Raw genomic sequence first — 23711 nt, forward strand, 5'->3', positions numbered from 1 at the left:
AAAACAATTATGTTTTTTTCTTCTTTCTTTTTTCTTTAAAGAATATTCTGTCACATTTGTTCAAATGCATAAATAAATAAATGCTGTTTTTTTTTATTTTTATTTTTTAACACTGAACAAGTTCTGTCTTACCAGAGCTCAACTTCCCAGAAGAGCATATCTGTTACAATAAGACAAAATACAAGTCTTTTTTTATCCTTAAGAGACAATTGTAGCTGTGGCTTCAAAAATCTCAAATATGTACCGGTAATCACATTTGACTATGAATCAGAAGATTTTAGAACCGAATACACTGATTTTAAAATGTTATATTTGATTGGGTTTAATACTGTATTCAGTATTACCTGTTTTATATTCTTATTTTTAGTTTCTTCCTCTTAAAATCAATTTTACTTGTGACCTGCCAGGGAACTACAGATGGGAATTAGCCTATTACATTACTTACATTACTTACATTTCCGTTCAACACAGGGATGCCGTTTCTACATCGACTTCTGGGAGACGCATGTGTCATTTTAAATCAAGAATTAACACATTGTTGAATAAAAGAAGCTTTAAGTCAAAATGTACCAGGTTGTATGGGAAAATTATGGGGTTGACGATTGGAGATCGATAATGCCGGAAGAAATATCCTGCAAGTCAGACGTTCCAGTTCTACTTGCTGTGAATATAAATATGAAATTGCAATCATGTCTGTCTGTAGGCTGTCAAAGGCTGCAGATATGGACCACCACTGGGTGGCCAAGGCCTGGCTTAATGATGTGGGCCTGCCTCAATACTCCCAGGCCTTTCAGACTCACCTCGTCGACGGACGCGTGCTGAACTCCCTGACTCGGTTTGATCTGGAATATCACCTCAATGTCACCAAAAAGTTCCACCAGGTCAGCCTGCTGCTGGGCATCGAGCTGCTACACTTGCTCAGTTTTGAGAAGGAGGTGAGTCAGGAACGGAGACTTTGATGAGGCTGTATGTGATCAATGAAGCTGTGGACTGTGAAAAAAATATTTGTCAAACTTCTTCCAGGCACTTCAGGCTCGTCGGGCACAGTGTGAGCACCAAAATGTGGACCCGCTTGTGTGGACTTCTCATCGGGTCATGAAATGGATCAGAGACATTGATCTCAAGGTGGGACAAACCAGAGAGGGGCTTAAATTTTACAAAAATGAAAAGATTAATCTTTTTCTGATATACAAGATTTGGAGAACAACATTGAAGTGATTGAGCTTAAGAATTGTTTTAGATCCCTGTTAGATTTGATTGTGCAAAGACCATATCCAAGGACTAAATTCTAGATTTTTTGTGACATAAAAAAATTCTCCTACTTTTTTTAAATTTATTACAGATCTATTTTCCTCCCAAGTTTTCACAAGACCATCACCAGAGTAGATTATTTTAACAAAAATAAATCACAACTTGTTTCCTTTTTCTATCCTTGCACAGGAATTTGCTGACAACCTTCAAAACAGTGGAGTTCATGGAGCTGTATTGATACTTGACCCCACATTCAACACTGATGCCATGGCAACAGCTCTGGGGATCCCCACCAGCAAGCACATGGTCAGGCGGCACCTTGTTGAGGAGATGAGGACACTCATTCCTTCAGCAAGGTTTGAGGAAATGATCAATAGAAAAGAAGAATAGACAAAGTGACAACTCCTTTATTATTAAAACCCATAAAAAAGAGCCCCCCCCTGAATTTCCCTTTAACCTTAGCAAAAAAAAATTAGTTTTTTAATTTTTGCTCCCCCTGATTTATAAATATAATATAACAGCACATTTTTGTATCTCCCAAATGTTTTTGCTCTGCTCTCTGGCAGAGTTGATGCCAAGCAGGAATATGAGTGTTTAGGCCTTGGAGCTCCCCCAACCCTGCTGTGCCAGAACTCCCCAGGCAAACTGCCCAGCTCCAACTGCAAACACACTGATGAAGAGAGCCTGTTAAAAAGGAGGGCTGTGAAGGTAGACACGGAGATGACGTTCACCTTGAATTTGTTTTATATGTTTACCAAAATTCCATAATGTCAAAATAAATGCATAATTTAATTCTGTAAAATATTTAATCACATGTGTTAGGGTCCCACTCCAATCATCTTATGATCTGTTGTAAGTTTCCAGTGGTCCTTTAATTGTGAATATGCCATTTTGGCCGCAAATGGCCAAAAATGCCATAGTTTCTGCAGAGCGGCAGGAGTTCATCAGAAATTTGCCTCAGAGTTGTGACTGTTGGCGTGGAGTGAGCTTTCTTTCATTTCTCATCATCCATTTGTCTACATGCTCTCCCGCTAGCTTGCAACCCCTCACACTCCCAACCTAACATTAGTGGTGCAACAAAAATGGCGAGAAAAACTGGAGTTATCCAGATGTACAGTTTTGAACCAGGTGCTCTGACGAGGAAAACAAAGATGTACACGGATCTATTTGTTTGCAAGTGGATGCATCAGAATGGAGCGGAGCAGGGAGCTTTGTAATTTTTTCCAACAACATTTTTTGTCTGCTTCTGATTCACAATGATTTGAATAAAGAAAAACCATCACAACCCTCTGCCTAAAAATTGCCCTAAAATGCAAGTTCATTTCTTAATAAGTGTCCCTTATAACATGAAACATGCTTCAAGAACATGTTAAAAACACAAAAAATTCATTGGAGTGGGTCTTTAACAAACAGTGGTATAATTTGGGATGCCCGGCATCAGAAATAAAAAGGTTCCTCATTTGTATTAGTGATAAACAAGGTTTTTTTCTGTCTCAGCCTCCTTTAGGGTTCAGTCCCAAAAACCATGGTGGGGGGGATCAGAGCCGCCATAGGACCTTTGGCTCTCTACCCCGAGAGGTTCGAGACCACACTCCGCCCAGAGCAGAGGGAAGCCCAATCCGGGGGTGTACCAGCATTGAAGTCACCAATGTGTGATGTCATACAGCTGAACAGAAACCTCTGCCAGTCATCATTTCAAAGTGTTTACGGGCCGGACCCCACTTTGTGAAAGGGACATGAGTCTTTAAATAACATTGCGTTTTAAGGTTAGTTGCACATCACGTTTCAAGGGTGCTTTTTTAAGACCCCAATGACAGTGGCACATCGGGTTGAGCAGTCCTCTGCCAAATGAACAGTTAAGGGTTCAAATCCCACATTGTATCCTTGAACAAGACACTTTACCCAGATTGCCATCAAGTGTGAGAAACCTCAAACTTTAAAAATGGTAATTTGCTAAATTCAAAATTTCTTTTGTAATTTCAGATCAAAGGGAATAAAAAAACTGAAGCTAAATTAATTTTTTGTGTTTAATTTTAAGTATAAATCAGTATTACCACACAGATTTGTTTTCTGTCACTTGTCACAGATGATACAGAGCTCTCCTCAGAGGGCTGTTTATTAAAAAAAAGGTATACAATGTAATATTTGATCAAATTAATCCAATAAGTCTAATATCATAAAAATAAACCTTTGTTGTAGGCTGTCTGTGGTACTTTGATTATGTGTCTAGTTAGAAATGCAAAAACAAGAACAGACTTACTAAGCTTAAATTTCTCTTCAAGGGTGTTTTGTTAATTTTGCACATTTATACTATTGTGTCTCATAAATGTAAAAGCATTCTTAATGTTTTTTTAATGTACAGCTTAAGAAGGGCCATCTATAGGATTGCTGAAAGTTTGTCAAATATTTTCTTTCATTAAATAAAACAGTGGAATTTAAAATGTTCATTTTCTTCACTTCGTGGCTCCAATTTTTACTCATTTTCTTCATCATAGTCTACTTTTTCAGTTCCAGTAAAAACATGTTGTAACTAACAAGACCTGTGCAATAAATGGCTCTTCAATTTGCTTGGAATGTATTCTATTTTTTACTTTATAACCTTAAAAAAATGATGTCTGCATTTGACATATTTATCCAATTTTAGAGAAACTACAGTCTAAAAATGTTCATTTATAATTATTCATGTGATGTCATAAATTTTTACAATTGTTGCTAAACAATGGTGACACATTTTTGTCAGCACTCTTGACTCCATGGGTGTTTTGTTTTAAAGAAATGTTTTACGTTTATGTCCCAGTTATTATTTTTTTTAATCCTATCAAGTATTTATGGTAAAAATGACTCGACATAACACACAATTCAAAACCTTCAATACCATTTCAGCTCTTGAGGTGAGATAAAAACAGATGAGAATTTTTTGCATGAAGCAATAAGTGCTGCTCATTGGGGGTCAAACCAGTCCTCACACGTACTACCTACTTGTCAATTGATTTCTCGACAACCATTTTATGAGTCACGTCAGTAATCAACTCTCTCTCTCTGCTGACTCACACCTGTGCAACTCAGATTGATGAAATGGCTCCTTATCCACAGTGCCTCAGTCTTTATGCCAGATTAAGTATGACCATGTTTGGAGCGTAGCTGCTTAACTTTGCCATAATGTGCAAAAGCCTAGATTGAATTGAATGATAAGATTTTTGCTATCTCTGATATTTAAGTTTCGAGGAAAAAAATATGCTCTTTGCAAATGTAGCTTTGGTTTCAAATTTGTCAAAGATACATTTTAGATACACAATTATGAAGTAGCAATAATTTACCATAAACAGGATAGTTAATGAAGATCAATGTTAAGTAGTGACCATTAAATTAGTGAATGTTTTGACAGATTTTCTTATTCAAATTGTTTGTCAATAGCAGTATGTATTGCATAGTGCCTAGTTTTTTTCTTTTTTCTTTTTGTGGCTGCTATTAAATTTAATTAAAAATTGGCATTGAATGGATATGCCATCTACCAGATCTAATCAAAGCTTGTTCACAGTACTTCTCTGTTCATTGTTCCATGTGTGTCTGAGTGTTGAATGACAGGGAAACCACACAAGGACTTTAAGGGAAAAGCCCAAAACAACAGAACTGCCTGACTTTAAGTGAACAGTGAGTTGGGTAACAAGTCTTTAAAATTGTTGTATGTTTATAATAAAGCAGAATTCATTGAATTTCACAAAACAAAAACAGAAGTTAGGCCTATTGGGTCAAGGAAGTGAACCAGACTGAAGCATTAGAGATCATGCCGTGATACGTCACATGAAAGCCCCAGTCGGAAGGCCTTTTAAGGAATGAGAGCAGGTGGTTGGTAAACTCAATAAAAGGAAGTAAGAATCCTGCATAATGTGAGTTAATTGTGTTGACTGGGAGTTAAAGTTTACTGAACAGCGTCACTAACATTCTAATGTAAAATCATGCATATCCCTCTGGACGTGTTTTCATGCTTTTATGGTTTAGGTTGGTTGTAGAAATTTATGCAAAAATGTAACCGGTGATAAGAATGAAAAAAAAAAAATTATGTGGTCCTTTGAGCAAACACTGACTCACTGTGAGAGTAACGGATGCAAATCAAGCTTTTCAACTTAACGTTTTGAAGAGGCTGATTTTAAAATGGAATGTCTATTCTTTATCAGCTGCGTTCATTTTTTTTAAGTCAGTTTGTCCATTGCAAAAATCCTCTTGGAAATTTTCCATTCTTTTTAATAAAAGCCACCTCTATGGGGAAAAAAAAGAAATAAATCCTATCCCTCCTCTAATGTATCATCTTGGAAAGCACACCATTTGAACAGACACACTGAATGAGTCATTTGTGGAAAACCACCAAAGGGTGGAATCACGTTGAAAAACAAGGAGTCTTTCCCCAATGAGTACAGGTGACAAAAAAATAAAATAAAATAAAAAACCCTGATGAACAAATTGTTGGGAAAGTGAATCCTTGCATCCCTCTACCAGTTTGTTTATGTTGAAAGTGTCAAACAAGTGTTGTGCCAAATTTTACGATTTAGTATTTGTTTTATTACAATACACCAGGCTAGTGAAAAGAAGAAGATTTTAGGTAAAGTTGCTATGACTCAGCTTCACTGTGTCCCCTGGATGTCACCGCCAACTGATGGGTTTTTCTTCATGATTACTTTCTTAGCTAATTTAGTAAAGGATTTTAGTTTTTTTGTTTTTTTGTAATACACAAAATCATGTATCAAAGCTATTGATTGTATAAAAGAACTGGACCAAGTGAGTGTGATGTCACACATAGAAAATGCCTTAGGCTACTTCCGACTTCAATGAAATGGAGTCAATTTAGTCGCCATATTTTTGTGATATGTATGTCGTCATGTTGTAGCCAGACAACATCAGTAAGCAGGGACTGGACCGAGTTGGTCTGAGTCATTGTTTATATGGAAACCACTCTCGCCAATCAGGAGGGAGCTTGTTTGAAGTCCACATCAAACATTTCTAATGTTAAGGGGGGGGTGCCAGGTGGGCGCCACATCCATTTAATGTTCGGTTTATCACTTTAATAATTTGGATCCATCCATCTATTAATCTGGCTACTGTTGGGCGAAGGTGGGTACACCCAGGGCAGATCGTAAGGCACCCATATTCACTCGATGTCACACCTTGGGACAATCTAGATCAACCAATTAACTTTTAAAGCCTGTTTTCGGACTGTGGGAGGAACTTGGCGTACCCGAAGAACAACCAAACAAACACGAATGTCCCTGCTGGGATTTCTCGTTGTAAGGCATGAACGTGCAGCCCAGATAACTTGCAATATTAAAACAGGTAGTAGAGCAAGAATGGTTATTCTGACAAATATAATGACTAAGTAACAGCTGTTTATTTCTTAACAAACGGTCTAAGGGATTTTGGGTTTGTGAAGCCCAAGGGTACTTCCTGTTTGGAACATGAGGGGAAAGGGATAACTGGACTGGATGACCCCTTTCCCTCAGGTTCTAACCAGGAACTAAGGCCAAATCTGAATTCATTCCTTAGCCCTACAGCTTCTCCCTTGCCCTACATTTAGCCTTCCTAACAGAGTTATAGAAAAATAGTGTCTTCTGATCCGTACGTCACTCCCAATCGATTAGTAATCCATAGTAAGGTACATTAGCAAGTAGCTGCCAGCACTCGGAAAATACATAACATCAGTTTTATGACTTTGAAAACGGATGCTAAAACAAAAAAGTTATTACATAAACTTCTGTGCTTCAGAGCACACCCACATGAAGTAATGTGTTTCTGTTTACCCTTGCACGGAGGGATTCAGTGAGAGCCCACCGCCGCTAGGTTTCCCCTTTTAAAAAAGTATTTCGGAAAGTCTCTCCAAACACCCAATTGGAGGGGTAGAGGAAGAATTCGGATTAGGCTTAGTCCTTTGTCTAATAGTGCTTTTCTCTATTTTCTGTATGGATTTTTTTTTTTAAACTGGAATAGATTTTTGACTAAAAAGGCCAAGACAAACTCGGAAATGATTTTCCGAAACTGATTTTTCACATCAGCTAATTGAATTTAAATAAATCAATTATAGAGACATCTGTCAGGGCACTGCGCAACGGGCCATTGCATAAACAACTACATTTTTGTGAGAACATGTAAAACAAAATATGCTATATATATATATATATATATATATATATATATATATATATATATATATATATATATATATATATATATATATATATATATATATATATATATATATATATATATGAACTCATTTTATTTATCTTCATATATATATATATATATATATATATATATGAAGATAAATAAAATGAGTTCATGGGGATAGGAATAGGTCAAACACCTCGAATGTGGATCTCCCAGCAGGCACTGCGCCCCTCCGTGAGCGCGAGAGGGTTAAAGAAACTGGAAGTGTTGTCAGGCCGTAAACCCCTCCTTCCTGCTGTCTGTCGGGTCCATCTGTCTCTCAGGGGTAAGTTTTTGGCCCCTCGGACGCTGTCTACCCTCAAACTAAATACCGACAGCGCTGTCCGGTCATCTCCGGGTCAGGTTTGCCACAGCTCGACCGTTAACGCGACGCTTTTTGATGCTAGCTTTGTGAAGCTGCGCGAGGAGGACGGACGGACGGACAGACAGACAGACGGGCGGGCATCTGTCTGATGTGCATGTAGCAGTAAGTAAGTGTACTCTCAAAGTTTTCCAAAGTATCACTTCACCAATAGGAAAAAAAATGAAAAAGAAAGGACACGAGGTTTTTCTTTTAAACTTACCATTTTAAGTACCTTAACTTCAAAGCTGTGTTTTTTAGTTGAACATAAAAGCCGAGCGAATAATTTTGTTTGGGTATGTATATGTGTATCATGTATGTTGTATCCGCCTAATTTGAAACTATAAAACACAAACGTTTGCAGCACATTTTTGGTGATTTTAACATTTTTAAATAAGTTTAATTCGTATTTTAGTAAACACATGCTAAAGTGACACACGACACGGAGGTTATTTGTTGTCCCGCTAAGGCGCTGTTTGTTGAATAGCTTTCAGTGTTTTTAGCTCGAAACGGTTAGCATCGTTTGGCTACACGCCACGGTCCCTTTCTGGTTTTCAAAACACTCGTGAGCAGTCTGGACTTCTAGATGAAGGGATTTGATCTGAAATCAGTAGTTTCAGCTCCACTCTCCCATACCTTGCATTCCGTAGTGGAGGGGGGTTGCCTCTCCCTCTGAAGTGGACACACACACACACACAGTGATGAGTTTCTTGGACTAAAGCAAATACATTCATCTTTTTTTTTTTTCCTTTGTGACCTTCCTTGTGTGTCTACACCAACAAAAAGGTTGATGTGGTTCACATGAGATCATTAAAGTGTTGGAAGTATGTTGGCTGTGTGCTAGTCATGCCCACTGACTTTCAAGGAAACCCTTTTCTTCCTACAGCTATAGCATTTCCAGTAATTGTCATAGATTTATTCCTATGCACTATTGCTCTGTGTCTTTGATTGTAAAGGAGATAGCATATCACTCAGTCTGTAGGATTGTGCAATATCTGTAGGGCTTTCCTTAGAATGGCCACAGCAGCTGATATGTGTTGTTTGAATGTGTTGACAGTGCTGTGACTTTGAAAGGCGAGGCTGCTGTAAATTTTTTACCTGGCAGCACACCTACCCATGGAAGCCTTCGGTTTATGTTACTTTGGTGAATGGACTGTCAGTTTCTTAAGGAAGAAAAACAAAACGACTCTTATAAGGTACAACCTCTGATCAGCATGTTCTAAGACATTATAAAGCTCCAGCAAAGAAAAGGAGTTGTCCTGTTCAGGTACAGCTCACAGGAGAAAAGGAGATTTGGTTTCTCCTGAATTGGGAAAGATTAGAACCAACTATGTTTGCCCTTAAAAAGGAAATGGATAGGGTATTTTTTTTCCTGCGTTTTATGATCGCTTAGGCTTTTTTCTCTTCTCTCATCTCTCTTTAGAGTGCTTTTCCTTGTGCCAGTTTTGATCACACTACAACTGGTTGGACTTAAAGTTTGACACTAAGAAGATGCGTTCCAGTGTGGATGGACACCCGAATGCCCTTGGGAGTGGAGCAAATAATGGCAACAACAGCAACAACAACAACAACAACCACAGTAGCAATGAAAACAGTGGAAACTCGGGATCCCAGTATGCACTATGTGCTTTGGGAGTTGGTCTCATCGCCCTCAGTGTTGTGATGATTGTGTGGAGTGTGGTGCCTTCAGATGTACCTTTTAATAACAGCAGCTCCAGCTCAGGGGGGGGAGGTGTGAGCGAAGAAAAGCGGAATAAAGCGTCCTCTGTGGCTTTTGTGCTGATTGGCTGTGGGGTAGCTATGCTGTTGCTGTCTTTGTGTCTGGGGATAAGGAACAAGCAGCGGGCGCAGCAGAGGCTCCAGGAGGCCCAGAACCAAAGACAAGAGACATCACAGGAGCAGGAGAGACAAATGTGAGTTTGATCATGAAGCAACTTGTACTTTTTTTATTGCCCTGCATTTTTTTGTTCTGAGAATGCCTAAACATTGAGGAATGACAGATTGTAGTATCAGAGATGTTCTTGGAACAAACTTATCCTAGGATGAGTAGTTTTTCAAATCTATGCAAAGACATGTTTGATATTTTTTATCTTTTGTGAGTTTGCCGCTAACTTGTGCAAATATATGTATTATTTTCCAATGCTTCTTTTCAACGGACATATTGTAAGTTCATATTTTATGATACAGGAATACCATTTACCCCTTTAACAGCGACACACCCTTTTTGACATAGTGTACCGGTAAATTTTGAGCATTTACGCGATCAACGTGAATCAGCTAATTCTGATGCAGAGAACAGCGGCTTTTCGTATCGACCGTGCACTGACATATAACCCTGCAAAGGCGCTTTTCTTCATGATAGAAACAGCTTTTTTATGTTAACTGTGTAAGCACTTCACTACTGGAAAGGATCGCATATCTGCAAGGCTGCTTTACCTTGCTTCAGAATCTCCTGGAATTACATTATTTGCGTAAACCACAAATGTCAGAGACCAGGCCTCAAAGGATGGTGTCCAACATGTTTTCTAACCAACCTACCACTGAAGCTCCTTCTGGGCTAAACACACCTTATCCAGGTAGTCAGCAGCAGATAAGGCAGGATTTCACACCCCTGGTGGAAACGGTTGAAGAGTTACGGTAGTCGAAAGAATGTCAATGCTGGAGCTAAAGTTCCAGTGTTAAAGGGTTAATGTTATGAAACTAAAGAGAAAAACATTTGCAGTCTAGCATTTACTTTGTAAATCTTTAAGTTCAGCTAAAAAGTGATTGTTAAAAGAAATATATCTATGTGACATTAATATTATGTGTCTCATATGTGTTTTCAGCGCTGAGGAGCAGGCGCAGCGCTATGCTGTGCCCACTTATGAGGAGGCGGTAGGCAGCGGTCAGTACCCTGTCCGTCAGAGCAACTTCCGTCCGAGCACCTCTCAGCTGCCGTCCTACGAAGACTTGGTCACGGTGGACGTCATACGGTATGAGAATGAAGAATCAGGAGTCATAGCGCCCCCTTCACAAGCCGCCCCAGCTACTGCTGCCGTTTTGGGATCAAACCACAAACCTGGGAAAAACAACCGCACTCTGCTCCCTATTAAGATCCGCAGGATTAAGTCAGAGAAGCTGTCCATGAAGAACACTTCCCAGCCAACAACTGGAAATAGCATCGAACCACTTACCCCACCACCACAGTATGAGGATAAAGTTCCTCCTCTTTGACATTGTCCTGATAGTGTTTGAAAGAACAGTGAAATGAATCCTTTGTGATCATCTTTTGTGGATCTGGATATCCCTGCTGATACCAGGGCTCACGCGTTCTTCTGCCTTTTATGGAGCATTTTCGTTCTCTTTAATTCGGACCACAGGACAGAGGAAGATTCTCTTTAACTGTGGATGTCATGAATACGACGGTGAGCACGGATCCCTCAGTGAAATTGGCAGATCTGACGGTGATACGTTGGATTTAGATGGAGATTTCTCATGCTATTTTAGGTCTTAAGTGCTCTGCACACAGATGAGATGATGGCAGGGGAGGCTGAGGACATTAGTAAAAGGCAGCTCTTAGGACTTACATGTGCATTTAAAGGTGGAGATGAAAAACTGAGAGCAAAGTCTTTCTATTGTGAGAGAGCAACAAATGTTTGGGCTGAAGATGTGGGATTATGCTTTAGTGCAGTTGTTACCTGAATAGATCCAGATTTTAAATAAACTTCAAACAAGTTAGCAAGAACAAACTATGTTAAAGAAGTTAAAAAGTCACAGAAATTCTGCATTGAGGCACTGTGGACGTTAGACTGACTCAATTATAATCAGCACTATTACCAAAAAAAACCCCACATAGCCCAGAAATGCATTCAGTGTATCAATCAGTCACTTAATTTAGTTTACACTTAGCTAGAGATTTTGCTTTTATTTATAACATACATTTGCTAATTTTACTTTTCTTTATTTGTGCTTTAAAAGTTGAAAAGAACCTCACCATGTAAAACACCAAAACAGTTTATGCAGCTTTTTAAGGACATTGTTTTATATTTAAATTGACTGGATGTTATTTAGAAAGGACACGTCAGCGTTTTATTAACAAAAACCAAATAATTTTTGTCATTTAAAAAAAATCAACCTCAATTTTCTAGGAATAATATTTGCCAAATGAAGCTGTGATAAAGTGTTTGCTCCTCTTGTTGAGTGCCTTATAACACGAACACTCGTCAAAAGGTTTGAAAACCCGCTTTTAGCGGCAGCCCTGTTGCTCTTTTAGTGCAGTGTTGCTTCAGCTGTTGCAAACAGCAGCAGAAGGCATGCGGGAGCACGCTGGCAGCCTCTGCCATGTAGTCATGGTGAGCTGTGAAGACATTGTGTCTTCTGCTTTTCTGCAGTTTTTTTTTCTTCCTCGACAGAAAGAGTCTTTGTGCAGCTGTAACATCATAACAGCTTGCCCTGCTTACCACTGCTGCTTCACTAGCTACGGCGCTCACGTTGAAAGTATGCATTCACTCCGCTGAAAGAGAGCACAGCCTGCTCCAGGCTTTATTCAGGGGAGCAGCTCTGGTTTACAATACTTCTTTTGACCATCACATCTGTACACTCGCCTGTCCTCTAGTTTTGTAGAAATGACCGACTGAAGTCAAAACTTCATCTTATACCAATTTGCACAACTAAAGCTCTTTTTAAAAAAAAAAAAAGTAAATGACTTTTTTAATTGTATGTTGTGATCATCCAGTTTCAAGGTTGTGTTTTGTAACAAAAGTGGGGGAACTTTAAAAAGTGCCAGCTGGTTGTTGTCAGTGGAGTTGAAGTAAATCAGGATTTCTTTGCCATGAAAATGTCTTAAAACAAACTTTGTCCTGCTCTGTAAGCAGTGTACCTCATTTACAAATGAACAATTTACTAAAAGACTAGTTTTATATCTAATTAGTAAAAGTTTTTATATTACCAAATGATAATGTTGGAATTCAGGAGTCACTGTTTTTTTTTAAAGTTTCCTTCTTTTATGACTAATATTTGTTCTGTTTTATAAATACACTGTGAACATTTGTTTTTCTGTGATGATCTTTATGTTATTATGAAGAGTTTAACTTTATGAACATTGATGTACATTTTATAAGAAATAAAAGGGAAAAGTAAGATTTTTTTTTTATCTTGTTTTCTTTTCCAGGAAAGTAATTAGATATTTTTGAACTGATAAAAACACAATTTGGGAGATCTGAAATTATCTGAAAATGTCTGAAAACATAAATCAGCAAAGTGTTGTTAGGTAACAAGTAACCTTAATTTCTAGAGATCGATATCTGTTTTACTTGTGTTAATTGAATGTTTTTTTCAAATATGACATTGACCAGTATCCTAAAAAGGGCTGTATTTGCCTATTGCATTACAGTTGGATTGTAAAATGAAGAGTTCTGGTAGAGACTTGCAGCAGTGCTAGCAGACTCCACATTTCTCCTGACGGGTCATGGAGAGCAGAAGAGCCTGCAGCCAAAAATCATCCAGCAAACCACTGACTGTGGAAAAGATGATTGAATGGGATTGGGGGAAAATTTAACGTGTGTGTGTGTGTGTGTGTCTTATAAACATTTTCAAGAGACCTGATGTTAAGGCTGTGTCCAACTGAGTCCTATTATTTCTTCAGTCTGTTCATTATATTTTTCAGTATTTTTTTTCCCTCCATCATCAGACATTTATCACAACTGACAATACCTTTAGCCAGTAAAAGAAACATTGGCTGCAGTAGAAATTGATAAGTCGTATAACTGTTCTTCCTTGCAGAGTCATGATCCTAATTTGCATGCATGTGGACTAACTGGCCTCTGATGAGGATCCTGATAAAACCCTTAATCATTCTGTATATATTCTGTATATCCATAACATTGTTTCAGCTCGGAGTCCAATGGGGCAGGATGAGCCTCTGGTAAGACCGTTTCATCCAGACAATATCCTTCCTGCAAACGGGAAATCTATACCCCCAGCTGATAAAGGCATTTGAAAACAAAGCCTATAACGTGTAAATGCTTTATTGCTTCACTGCTTTCGTCTGTGTAGAGATTCCAGTTATCGGAGACGCGGCACTCCCCTGACAGGCACACTGGCAGCCTCTGAGGTGACACCGGGCTGCTTGGTAAAGGTTAGTAAATGTTCATTTATGTGAATCATTTCCAAAGGACGGCCTTGGAATGAATAATTCTGTTTTTATGGTAAGTGAAACACGTGATTTTACAGGTCAGTACATCAACTGGTTGAAAGGTGTGTAACGTCTAAGTTCATTGACACTTGAAAAAAGGTTTAGTTTCGTGAAACCCCCATATGTATTTGTCTCCACTAGTTACTAGGACACACTTGAGCCTGAAGATTTGAATGGACTTGGTTTTGTCCTTAAAATACCCAAATTCCTGTATTTACATCATTTCTTGGGTATTTCGGTGCATTCTGGAAAAATCACACAAATGATTTGAGGCTGATGACATAAATGAAGGCTTGTCAGGATTGTCCCATCCGCCGCTCAGGCTGCTGAAGTTCTGCCGGTAAGTCCTCATAAATGACTTTACTAAGCAACAGATAAGTTGCAATAAACGACCTGTGGGACAGATAAGTCAGAATAAATTACCACTAAACCGTTGGAGTGCAGCATAACAAACACATTTAAACTGGGGCAAATAGGTCACCAGGTGATAGTTCCATTTATGCAGCTGATTAAAAAAACCCAGCTTGGTCCAGTTTGGTTCAGATCCTATAGCTGTCTGCTTACCGGAGATTTTTTTTTTTGGCCTTATTGAAAAAAAAAAGCCATTTAACTTACTTAAACAATTCATATATCATTTTGTTTGTGTAAGAATGAGAAAAGAAATAATGGGTTCAGTTCAGTTCTGGTTCTAACGAAGACTCTGGCAGCAGAACTGCAGCTGTCTTACCGTCTGTTTTAGAGACTGTTACAGTGATCCAGCCTGCAAGATGATAGGTGTTAATCAGCTTCTGTAAGTCTGGACATGAGTTCTCCGAATCTGTCTGTTTGAATTGTGATGATAAGAAGCGAGTAAATAGAGCTTTCTTTTTATTTTTTGTAAAGTATTTTTTTTCCCTTTGATGTCTCCCAAAGACATGACATTTTATCCTGTTAGCATCTTACTGAAAAAAAAAAAGAGTTCAGAATTAAATGAGAATTAAAGGCGTGAGCAGCATTGTATGGCCCGCAGGCGCTACCTGCCCCCACCACCGCCCCCATAGCAACTCTTATATTTTTGTCGCCTGGGGGTGACCAAAAGGTCTTTCTTTGCAATTTTCAGAAGAATTGATAAAAAGTAAAGTTTTGGATTTACTTTGAATCTGAGTTTTTTTGTCATAGACGCTCACATTCCTAATATGTTAATTTCATATCATATGTCATATTTCGTTCAGCTTGAGCCAGGAATTCATGTACCAGTATTACATTTTCCCAATATTCCAGTAAAAAAATGGGAACGTCAGGGGAACGCCTTTTTTATTTAAAACTCGCCACGTTTACTACAACTACAACTCCTAATTTTCAACATTTTATCTCAAATAGCTTCGCTTTGATGCTCGAGGAGTTATGAGGCGATTGAATAAACTCCTAGGAGGAGTTTCAATTTGTAACTGGTACTAAAGGTGATTTTGCATAGGCCAATTCAAGATTGCGGCCTGATCGTTGGGTCAAAGGTTGACAAAACTTCAGTCGTGGTTGTAGACTTTAATGTGTGTGGGATGTTTTTTTTGTGTGAAGATCGCTCAAATTGAGTTTTCTTTTTCCCATTTGTGGGAAAAATCGCAAAATTTTACACTTAAGGCCACAACAGGATCCCCAAGCTGTAGGTGTTGTGGCCATCCCATAATAATTTTAAAACTTTCTTTGGATATCCTTGACACAGCTGTTTTGGTTTTGATATTGGGTACGACTTTTTTTTTAACCCCATAGGAGATTTTTGCCCCTTTAATTTTCTTTGATGGGTTTGCCTTCTGCTGTGAAGTCATCTTTTTTTTTGTTGGTACTAGGGTGTGTGTACATTTTGGGGAGTTTTTGAGTATGTGGCGGGATAAAATGTTTTGTTTGAAGGTGCAGGAAGTAATAGGAATTGTGAATCTGGTCCTTGCAGTCCAGGACTGCTGCACAGCCGGATCAAATAGGAATGAATGCAACTTCTGGTGACATAAAGCTAAGAAAGATGTAAAGTTCTGCAGTTATTTTATCTAAAACATTTGAATTTAGATTATCTGAACCACAGAAAGCTTGAATGTCTGGATCACAGGTGACACAATGTTTAACTGAAAAGCAAAAAGCAAAGTGAACACTATTTTTGGACAGGAATATTTTATTGTGTTTGTGATTCTTGATGTTGTTCACAAATCCTCTCAGTGGCTTTGATTCAGGAAGTCGGATCCATTAGTAGGATGCCATTTTCTGTAATATAGATCAGAGACATTGGTGTTGGATCGGATTGTAAAGCATTACACGAGGCGATCACGTTTCTGTTTCCTTACATTGCTGATCCAGTCGATGTAGGAGCTGACTTGGGTGAAGACGGTGGGCTTCTTGGGATAGTTGCAGCTGAGTCCAGATCCAAAGCTGACGATGCCATGAACCTCCCAGGAGCCATCAGCGGCCTGACAGTTGAGGGGACCACCAGAGTCTCCCTGAAAGGTAAATCAAAAACACATGTCTGAAAAGCAACAACAACTTTCAGTGAAGATCTGCAATAGATAAATAGGTGTTTTTTTTTATTAAAATAAAGAAAAGCAACAAAACTAAAGGCAACAAATGGATAACTTTAAGAAAAGTGCTAGCCTGACATGAAAACGACACAATAATATGCAATAAAAGAAAACAAATAAAGATGCATGAGGAAAATCAGTTGATCATCACATCTCCTGTTTCTTTAAAAACCGCAGCTCATTATTGTTGCTATGACATACTGTTTCCTTCACTATTCTGTACTCACGTTGCAGCCAGACACAACTCCGTCTCCACCTGCACAGACCATGGTCTCCGTCACCTGGAAGCCCCACCAGTCTGACTTGCTGCATGTTGCGTGGTCCACCACAGGCAGAAGAGCCTGCTGCAGGATGTCTGCAATGGGACCTCCGGCTGTGTGGGAGAGGACACAAGCTCAGCTAGAAAAACTCCACTGACCAAAGCACGGACTCTAGTGGCCATCTGATGCAACTGCAACACTCTGACGAAAGCTTAGGTGACAAGAGGTGAAACAAAGGTTTTTTAACTTGTAGAATATAAGAGTTACCCAGCAGAAAAAACAAAAAACAGACTTCTTTGTCAAAAAGTATTTTTAAATGTGATAGAAGCATCACATTTTGCTTTTTCTGCTCTAGCAGGTTTGCTTGTAAAACAGAAAAGCTTCACACTGGCATAAATGCTGTAAAGTATTTCAATTTCTTAAAAAGAATATATACATATATTCTGCACTTACTAAAATGAATTTTTGTTTCTCTAAAACGGTTTACTCACTGTAGATGCGGCCCCAGCCGGTGACGAAGCAGGATTCGTTGTGGGGGAGGAGAAAGCCAGCGGCGGGGAGACAAGCAGCCATGATTGAGTCTGAGAACTCAACGGGAGACTCCAGCTTGATCAGGGCAATGTCATTTCTGGAAAACATGGAGATCAAGCTCGATCAGTTGGAGCGGATAGTGAGCGTCTTTACTCCTCACTGCTTCATCACTTTACACATTTTGAACTTTCTGCAGCACATGGATGCTTTACATGTGAGCCAAAATCACTTAACACTGTATAGTAGACTATATTGTCATATATTTACTCAAATGTCTTTTCATATTCATACACTTAACTTTTATGGTTTTTATACTGCTCTTAGGGATGTACTCTGTCGGACAATAGTACGAAGTATTTCACTACATATTACACTTTGAGTGTTGTATTTTTAATTTTTTTGGGCTCCACGGTGGCACAGTTCAAGTCCTGGCTGGAGCACCTCAAACAGAATCACCCATGGGGGAGTTTACATGTTCTCCCCTTGCATGTGTGGGTTCTGTCCGGGTGCTTCGTCCCACTGTCCAGAAACAGGCTTCATAGGTTCATTGTTAACTGTCCATAGGAATGAATGCGAGTGTGCATGGGTGTGTGATTGTGGCCCTGCGTCAGACTGGCGATCCTGGCCCACAAATGGCCGGGATAGGCTCCAGCAGCGCAGTGAAAAAACAGGTTTAGAGGATGGAGGGAGGAATGACAATGTATGTGAAAAATACAATTAGAATTAGAATTTCACTTCTGTTACCGAATGAACAGGGAGCTCCAATTCTCATGAACAATGATGTTGGCTGTACTCTTGAACACAGAGCCGTCCTCTGTCTCAGGCAGGTTGTGCTTCCCCAGGGCAACTCTGTACTCCCTTCCAGAACTTTAAGAAGAAGCACAAAGATCCATTTGAAAGTGTTTTTTTTTCTTTAAATTCTTATCATTCAGTTTTTGTTTGATTTGATTCAGAGTCAAGAAACTTGGACCCATTGGAACCTTGTTGCTTGACTTTCTTATACCTGATACAGTGAGCAGCAGTGAGCACCCATTGGTCAGAAATCAGAGTACCCCCACAGGTGTGTCTCCACTCACCATTGCTGTTATACTGCAGGGAAATCTAAAACACAAAAAAGCAGTTATTAGCCCTAGAGCACTATCGGCGGGTGATTTTCACCTGAGCAAAACGAATAACCGGAAAATTAATTTCAAAATGTCACGTGTCGAGGAGTCTGTGCCTTCACCAGGGAAGTCTCACATGTCCCAGGAAATGGTGCACCAAAAACCCAGTTTCTAGGATCATTTTATTATTTTTTAAGAGTTTTATGTTCTCAGATTTCTCATTTATCAGTTATTCTTAAGAATGTTTTTAGGAACTTCCTATGTTTTTCTTTTTCATTTTGTTACACATAAAACAGTTGAAAATAAAAGAAAACCACTAGAATTTATCATGTATTGTCATGTTTGATCTATTTTTTATGAAAAATACTTTATGTTGGGTACATTATATCGGGTAAAAATTACCCGGCAAAAGTGATGGTGTAACTTTTTATAGCGAAAGTGTTCTAGGGTTAAAAAATAAATAATTTTCTGCTTTCTGTGGGGAAGGATCAGATTTTCTGATCAAAGTCAAATATTTCTCTTTAGAATCATCTTCAATCTCTAAACATGCTAAAAACTTTAGTTTTAGAATGTTTTTTCCCTATTTCCATTTCTGTAAAACACCTACATTTTTAAATATTGTTTATGATATAATAATGTCAGAAATACCAAAGTCATTTCTTTTTAAAAATGTTTGTACCTGCCAGGGCCAACTGTTAGGCCTGACATCCTGTCCTCCCACCACTCTGCCCAAGATGGGGGGAAAGGTGGGCAAGCCGCACCCGTAGGCTGCAAAGACGCATCCAACAGTTTCTTTAAGGTTTAAGCTTCACGTGTAAAGTTAAAAAAAAAAACTTGAATAAAGGTTTTGTTACTTTTTTATGTATTTTTCAAAGAAAAAAGCAGAGACTTACCACCAGCAACAAACAGGGCAAGCACTAAGAACTTCATGGTGTCTGAACCTCCACAACTGGTGCTTAAACTTGGACACGCGCTTATATACTTTGGCAATCTTATGTAAGCTTCAAAAAAGCCGTATCTTATTTGTGGAATTCGTAGAAATTTGCACTTTGATAGGATGTCGCTGGATGGACACCAAACGTGCAGGCATGAACAGGCCAAGGCCACAACCTTTTTTTGTGTGTGTGTTTGTTCTGCATTTCAATAAAATTAAGACTTTTCTTTAGAATTTAGGAGATTATCGAAAGATCTTTTAGAAAATTGACCAAATTAAACTTTTTTTCCCAAAGTAACTTAGGGTTCTGAAGCAGGTGACTGTAAACAGTTGCTCTAAATTGTTTCATACATTTACTCTATGGTTATTTTTCCACTAATACACAACAAAACTTGACGGCAAGAAGGTGAAGCAGAAACTCCTGTTGAGATTTTTAATTATTTCACTACATAGATGATATTATTGTCAGACTTGTGTTTTCTTAATTGCTGAAGATTCCTATTAGAGTTCAAATGGAGAACTTTCCTGTTAACTGAAAACCCTTTGGAGTTAAGAAGTATGAGCCATCCTTGAAATGTCTTCTTCTGCTTCATTTTTAGCATATAAATACTTTTATGGGGTTGGTTTAGTTTGTTTGTGTTGATTTAGAAGTGTCAAAATAAAATAAAAAACTATATGAAACTAAGAGAGCAGCTTCCCTCAGAAAGCATCTGTGTGGTTCACAGACACAGAGGAGGTGGGCAGACAAAGTTTATTTAGGGATATTTATGGTAACTTATCTCCAGAATATCTTTTTCCACTAAACGTTTCTGTGTGAGGGTAAAGTTGAGCAACAAATGTGTTTATCAATCTACCCGGTATATAAGGAGGACCGATCCCCCCCTGAGAGTTAGTGACGGTCACAATGAAGTTCTTGATCTTGGCTTTGTTTGTTGCTGGTGGTAAGCTCCCCATGTCGTTCTACCTAGCATACAACAAGCAGCCTTAACCTGACACCAGCAAATGAAGGCTTTCTAACGTTGTCTTGCAGCGTACAGTTGTGGCCTGCCCACATACCCCCCTGTTGTCACGAGGGTGGTCGGTGGAGAAGATGTGCGAGCGCACAGCTGGCCCTGGCAGGTAATACCCACTTGAATCTGCTTTTGTTTGGTGCAATGTCTTGCTCACACACTAATATGACGTGTTGTTCTCAGGTGTCCCTGCAGTACCTGAGTGGTAACACTTATTACCACACCTGTGGGGGTACCCTGATCTCCAACGAGTGGGTCCTCACTGCTGCTCACTGCATCGGGTAAGACATGGAATGTTGGAAAAGAAAAAAAAAAAACGGTTTTGAAGAGTGCGTTAAAAAATCTACATGAGTTGTCTTTTCTAGACAGAGTTATGCTTCCTTCCCATAATTCACTGCAACTGTAATGATAGGCGATAACCGCTGAGGTTGTGTAAAACTTCATGAGATCTTGACATCTGTAACTGCAGAAGTCGCACGTACAGAGTGTACATCGGAAAACACGACCTGAGCGCCAACAACGAGGCTGGCTCCATCGCCATCAGCCCCCAAAGGATCATCGTCCACGAGAACTGGGACTCTTACAACATCAGGTAGAACTCCAGTCTCGAGTCTGGACTTATGATGCATCTGTGTCTCTAAATATTTCCTTTGTTTTCAGAAATGACATTGCCCTGATCAAACTGTCAACTCCAGTCACCTTTTCCAACACCATTGGGGCTGCCTGCCTTCCAAACGCTGGTGAAATCCTGGATGACGGTGCTCCCTGCTATGTCACCGGCTGGGGACGTCTCTGGAGTGAGTTACTGATAACCCGAAGCCTGGAGGTCAGCCTTGACCTCCTTCTATGTCTTTGAAGTGTAATCCATATTCCTGCAGGGGCGGGGTTGACAGAGGAGCCAGATGGGATTTTCTCAGTAGTGCATTCCTCACTCTTTCTCCCAGTTTGCCTCTATTGACTTTTAAATACAGGAAAGGGAAAAACATCCAAGAACTGATTATGACCATAATCCTAATTCTAAAGAAATTGTATGTTGCATTTGGATAAAAGTAATATTTCTGCAAATCATATTTTTGTAGCTTCACAAACTAAAAACTGAGCAAGCAAAAAAAAAAAAAAAAACATGCAGCAGGAGATCCCAGACTGTAATATTTAACCACAATTCTCTTCTAAAGCTGGAGGTCCCATTGCTGATATCCTGCAGCAGGCCCTCCTCCCAGTGGTTGGACACTCCACCTGCAGCAGGCCTGACTGGTGGGGCACTATCGTCACCACCAACATGATTTGTGCCGGAGGAGACGGAGAGCTGGCTAGCTGCAACGTGAGCCTAATGACCCGATCTGAAATGAAATCATGTGGAAGTTTGCACTGCCGCCGTAAGCTCTGTGTGTTTCTTCTATCTTTGACTCTTGTTGCCCCTCTGCCGTCTGTCAGGGAGACTCTGGTGGCCCCCTGAACTGTCGCAACCCTGATGGCTCCTGGGATGTCCACGGAATTGTGAGCTTCGGCTCCAGCCTGGGCTGCAACTACCCCAAGAAGCCCTCTGTCTTCACCAGAGTCAGCGGCTACATCAGCTGGATCAACAATGTGAGTCCCAAGAGATTTCTGCACATCAGTCTCTGCATTTCACAACCTCAAATTAATACATACGTTACCACAATAAAATGAATATTCATTGAAATTCATTTACATTTAAACTGCACCTTTGTTTGAAAAAAAACCCAAAAACAATTCATTAGTTTTGTTCCTAAACTACTGTTTTTCTCTTGTTCCAGGTGATGACTTCATACTAAGATGGATTTGTTTTTGTTTGTCCTGCATCACTGATCATTGCACTTGACCATTCAATAAACAATCCATTAATTCATAGTTGCAAGCATTTTCTTTCTAATTAAGAAAAAGGCAGAAAGTACACGGTGAGCTCATGGGAGTTTTGAGTTTGCGGGTTTTTGTATCCTTGCAATGGTGAACTAGCAGGTCTTTTTCTTGGATTTAGAACACGAGGCGAACTCTGCCATTAGATTTTTGAGGTCAGAATTCTTCATCTTTCATAAATATCTCTAACCATGGAGACATATCAGTCATAAGTAACACAGATATGTCTTCTAGTGATGAAGAATGAAAAAAAGCACTGACTTGCACCAAATTAAACCTTGACTTTCAGTCTTTGGTTGTTTTTTTTTAATGACATTTTTTGCAACTACTGTTCCAGGAGGCTGTGAAGCAGCTGGTTGCACTGCAGGTTGAGCGCATGCAGATGCTTTTGTAGCAGCATCTGCGTTTCCTCACGGACCACGAAAGCCTTCTTTGCATAGAAAAAGCCACCAACATGAGCAGTAAAACTGTGTTTTCCTGCCTAAGCAGAACCTCTGACGAAAACTAAACTGGAATGTCTTCAACTGTAATTGGTGGAACAGTGGCTGTACACCATTTCCTCTTCCTGCCTCTGGTTCGCTCTTCCTGTGAGACTGTAGTAAAAATATCAGTCTACAGTCACTATAAAAAATACAGCAAACAAATGATTCAGAGCATTTCTGTTAAAGGTTTCCGGTTTTTGGAGGAACTGGATGTTAATGCGGCCAAAACACAAAAACAGGACTAAGGGTGTTTCTGAATTCCTTCACTACTTAGTGGACTATATAGTGTGTTTGCCATTTTGTATGATTGTCTGAATCTGCAATTCTGAAATCAAGTGCCCTAGAAACTTCCCAGAAGTCTCTGCGAAAAAGCAGTGTGCATTGATGCTCACCAGATTGGTAAAGATTGACCACAATGTGTTTTGTTTCAAGAGTTTTTCATAAAAAAAAAAAAAAAAAAAAAAAAACGTGTTTTTTTTAATTAACACTCCAAGTTTTCAACTTCAGAACACATAGTTCTGTAGCAAAGCAAATTTTGTAAAATATTTCATATTTATTAAGTTTTTATTTTGGGAAATCTGTGAAGTCATATTTGTTGTTTACACAAATAAATAAATAAGAAAGTGAGGTCCGTATTGATTTTAAAATCCAGGGCACTATATAATTTTTTAGGAATTCAAAAACTTGTAAGTGACCCTGAAAGTCACATGACAAAAGAGGAAATGAAGAGAGGTGGATTCAAATCCACTGATGCTAATTATCAAATGAAAATCAGCTGTTATGATTGGAAACTCAGATCAGGTTTGACCATGATGGAAGGAAGAGGGACTGAAAATGAACCCAAATAAGAAACTAAATTACTTTAAAACTAACAAAATAAAGTGAACATGTGAACAAAAACAACAAACTAAGGAAAACAAGTTATGGTGAAAGTAAGTTACATATTATTGTCTTTTGTGTCAAATATTTAGTTTAAGAGCTCTTTTGTTAACATTTT

At 39.0% G+C, this 23711-nt stretch overlaps 4 protein-coding genes across 18 annotated transcripts in view; 3 read left to right on the top strand and 1 right to left on the bottom strand.

The window, feature by feature from the left end:
- kazna (kazrin, periplakin interacting protein a) overlaps nucleotides 1-3818 on the top strand; it is a 172509-nt gene extending 168691 nt beyond the window's left edge. For all 11 annotated transcript variants that reach the window (XM_078949904.1, XM_078949906.1, XM_078949905.1 and 8 more), the window contains 5 exons: nucleotides 704-935; nucleotides 1024-1125; nucleotides 1441-1607; nucleotides 1818-1959; nucleotides 2749-3818. In XM_078949904.1, the coding sequence (XP_078806030.1) occupies nucleotides 704-935; nucleotides 1024-1125; nucleotides 1441-1607; nucleotides 1818-1959; nucleotides 2749-2907 (802 nt within the window). In that variant the 3' untranslated portion in view covers nucleotides 2908-3818. The remainder of the gene's footprint in view (nucleotides 1-703; nucleotides 936-1023; nucleotides 1126-1440; nucleotides 1608-1817; nucleotides 1960-2748) is intronic.
- A 3776-nt stretch (nucleotides 3819-7594) lies between these two features.
- On the top strand, nucleotides 7595-12925 carry tmem51a (transmembrane protein 51a). 5 transcript variants are annotated; one of them, XM_078949917.1, is made up of 5 exons: nucleotides 7595-7732; nucleotides 7854-7937; nucleotides 8865-9003; nucleotides 9231-9720; nucleotides 10633-12925. In XM_078949917.1, the coding sequence occupies exons 4-5, from the start codon at nucleotides 9299-9301 to the stop codon at nucleotides 11018-11020; spliced, it is 810 nt and encodes a 269-aa protein (XP_078806043.1). In that variant the 5' UTR covers nucleotides 7595-7732; nucleotides 7854-7937; nucleotides 8865-9003; nucleotides 9231-9298; the 3' UTR covers nucleotides 11021-12925. The 5 variants fall into 5 exon arrangements, with proteins under 5 accessions (XP_078806043.1, XP_078806042.1, XP_011475208.1 ...); XM_078949916.1 differs by lacking the exon at nucleotides 8865-9003; XM_011476906.4 differs by lacking the exon at nucleotides 8865-9003 and having other exon boundaries at nucleotides 7854-7933.
- Nucleotides 12926-16101: 3176 nt separating this feature from the next.
- Nucleotides 16102-19441, bottom strand: LOC101168781 (chymotrypsin-like elastase family member 2A). Its single transcript, XM_004070361.5, has 8 exons — nucleotides 19307-19441; nucleotides 19093-19181; nucleotides 18314-18411; nucleotides 18055-18177; nucleotides 17271-17407; nucleotides 16747-16892; nucleotides 16289-16441; nucleotides 16102-16208 (listed from the first exon to the last, which is right to left on the bottom strand). Exons 1-8 carry the CDS (start codon nucleotides 19341-19343, stop codon nucleotides 16191-16193), a joined length of 801 nt encoding a protein of 266 aa, XP_004070409.1. The 5' UTR covers nucleotides 19344-19441; the 3' UTR covers nucleotides 16102-16190.
- A 694-nt stretch (nucleotides 19442-20135) lies between these two features.
- Nucleotides 20136-22226, top strand: LOC101168538 (chymotrypsin-like elastase family member 2A). The gene is made up of 8 exons (XM_004070360.2): nucleotides 20136-20288; nucleotides 20378-20466; nucleotides 20541-20638; nucleotides 20827-20949; nucleotides 21018-21154; nucleotides 21533-21678; nucleotides 21792-21944; nucleotides 22133-22226. Exons 1-8 carry the CDS (start codon nucleotides 20252-20254, stop codon nucleotides 22148-22150), a joined length of 801 nt encoding a protein of 266 aa, XP_004070408.1. The 5' UTR covers nucleotides 20136-20251; the 3' UTR covers nucleotides 22151-22226.
- Nucleotides 22227-23711: the final 1485 nt, after the last annotated feature.

This window comes from Oryzias latipes, chromosome 7, assembly GCF_053564925.1.
Source record: "Oryzias latipes strain Hd-rR chromosome 7, Olatipes_Hd-rR_3.1".
Classification (NCBI taxonomy): Eukaryota; Metazoa; Chordata; class Actinopteri; order Beloniformes; family Adrianichthyidae; genus Oryzias; species Oryzias latipes.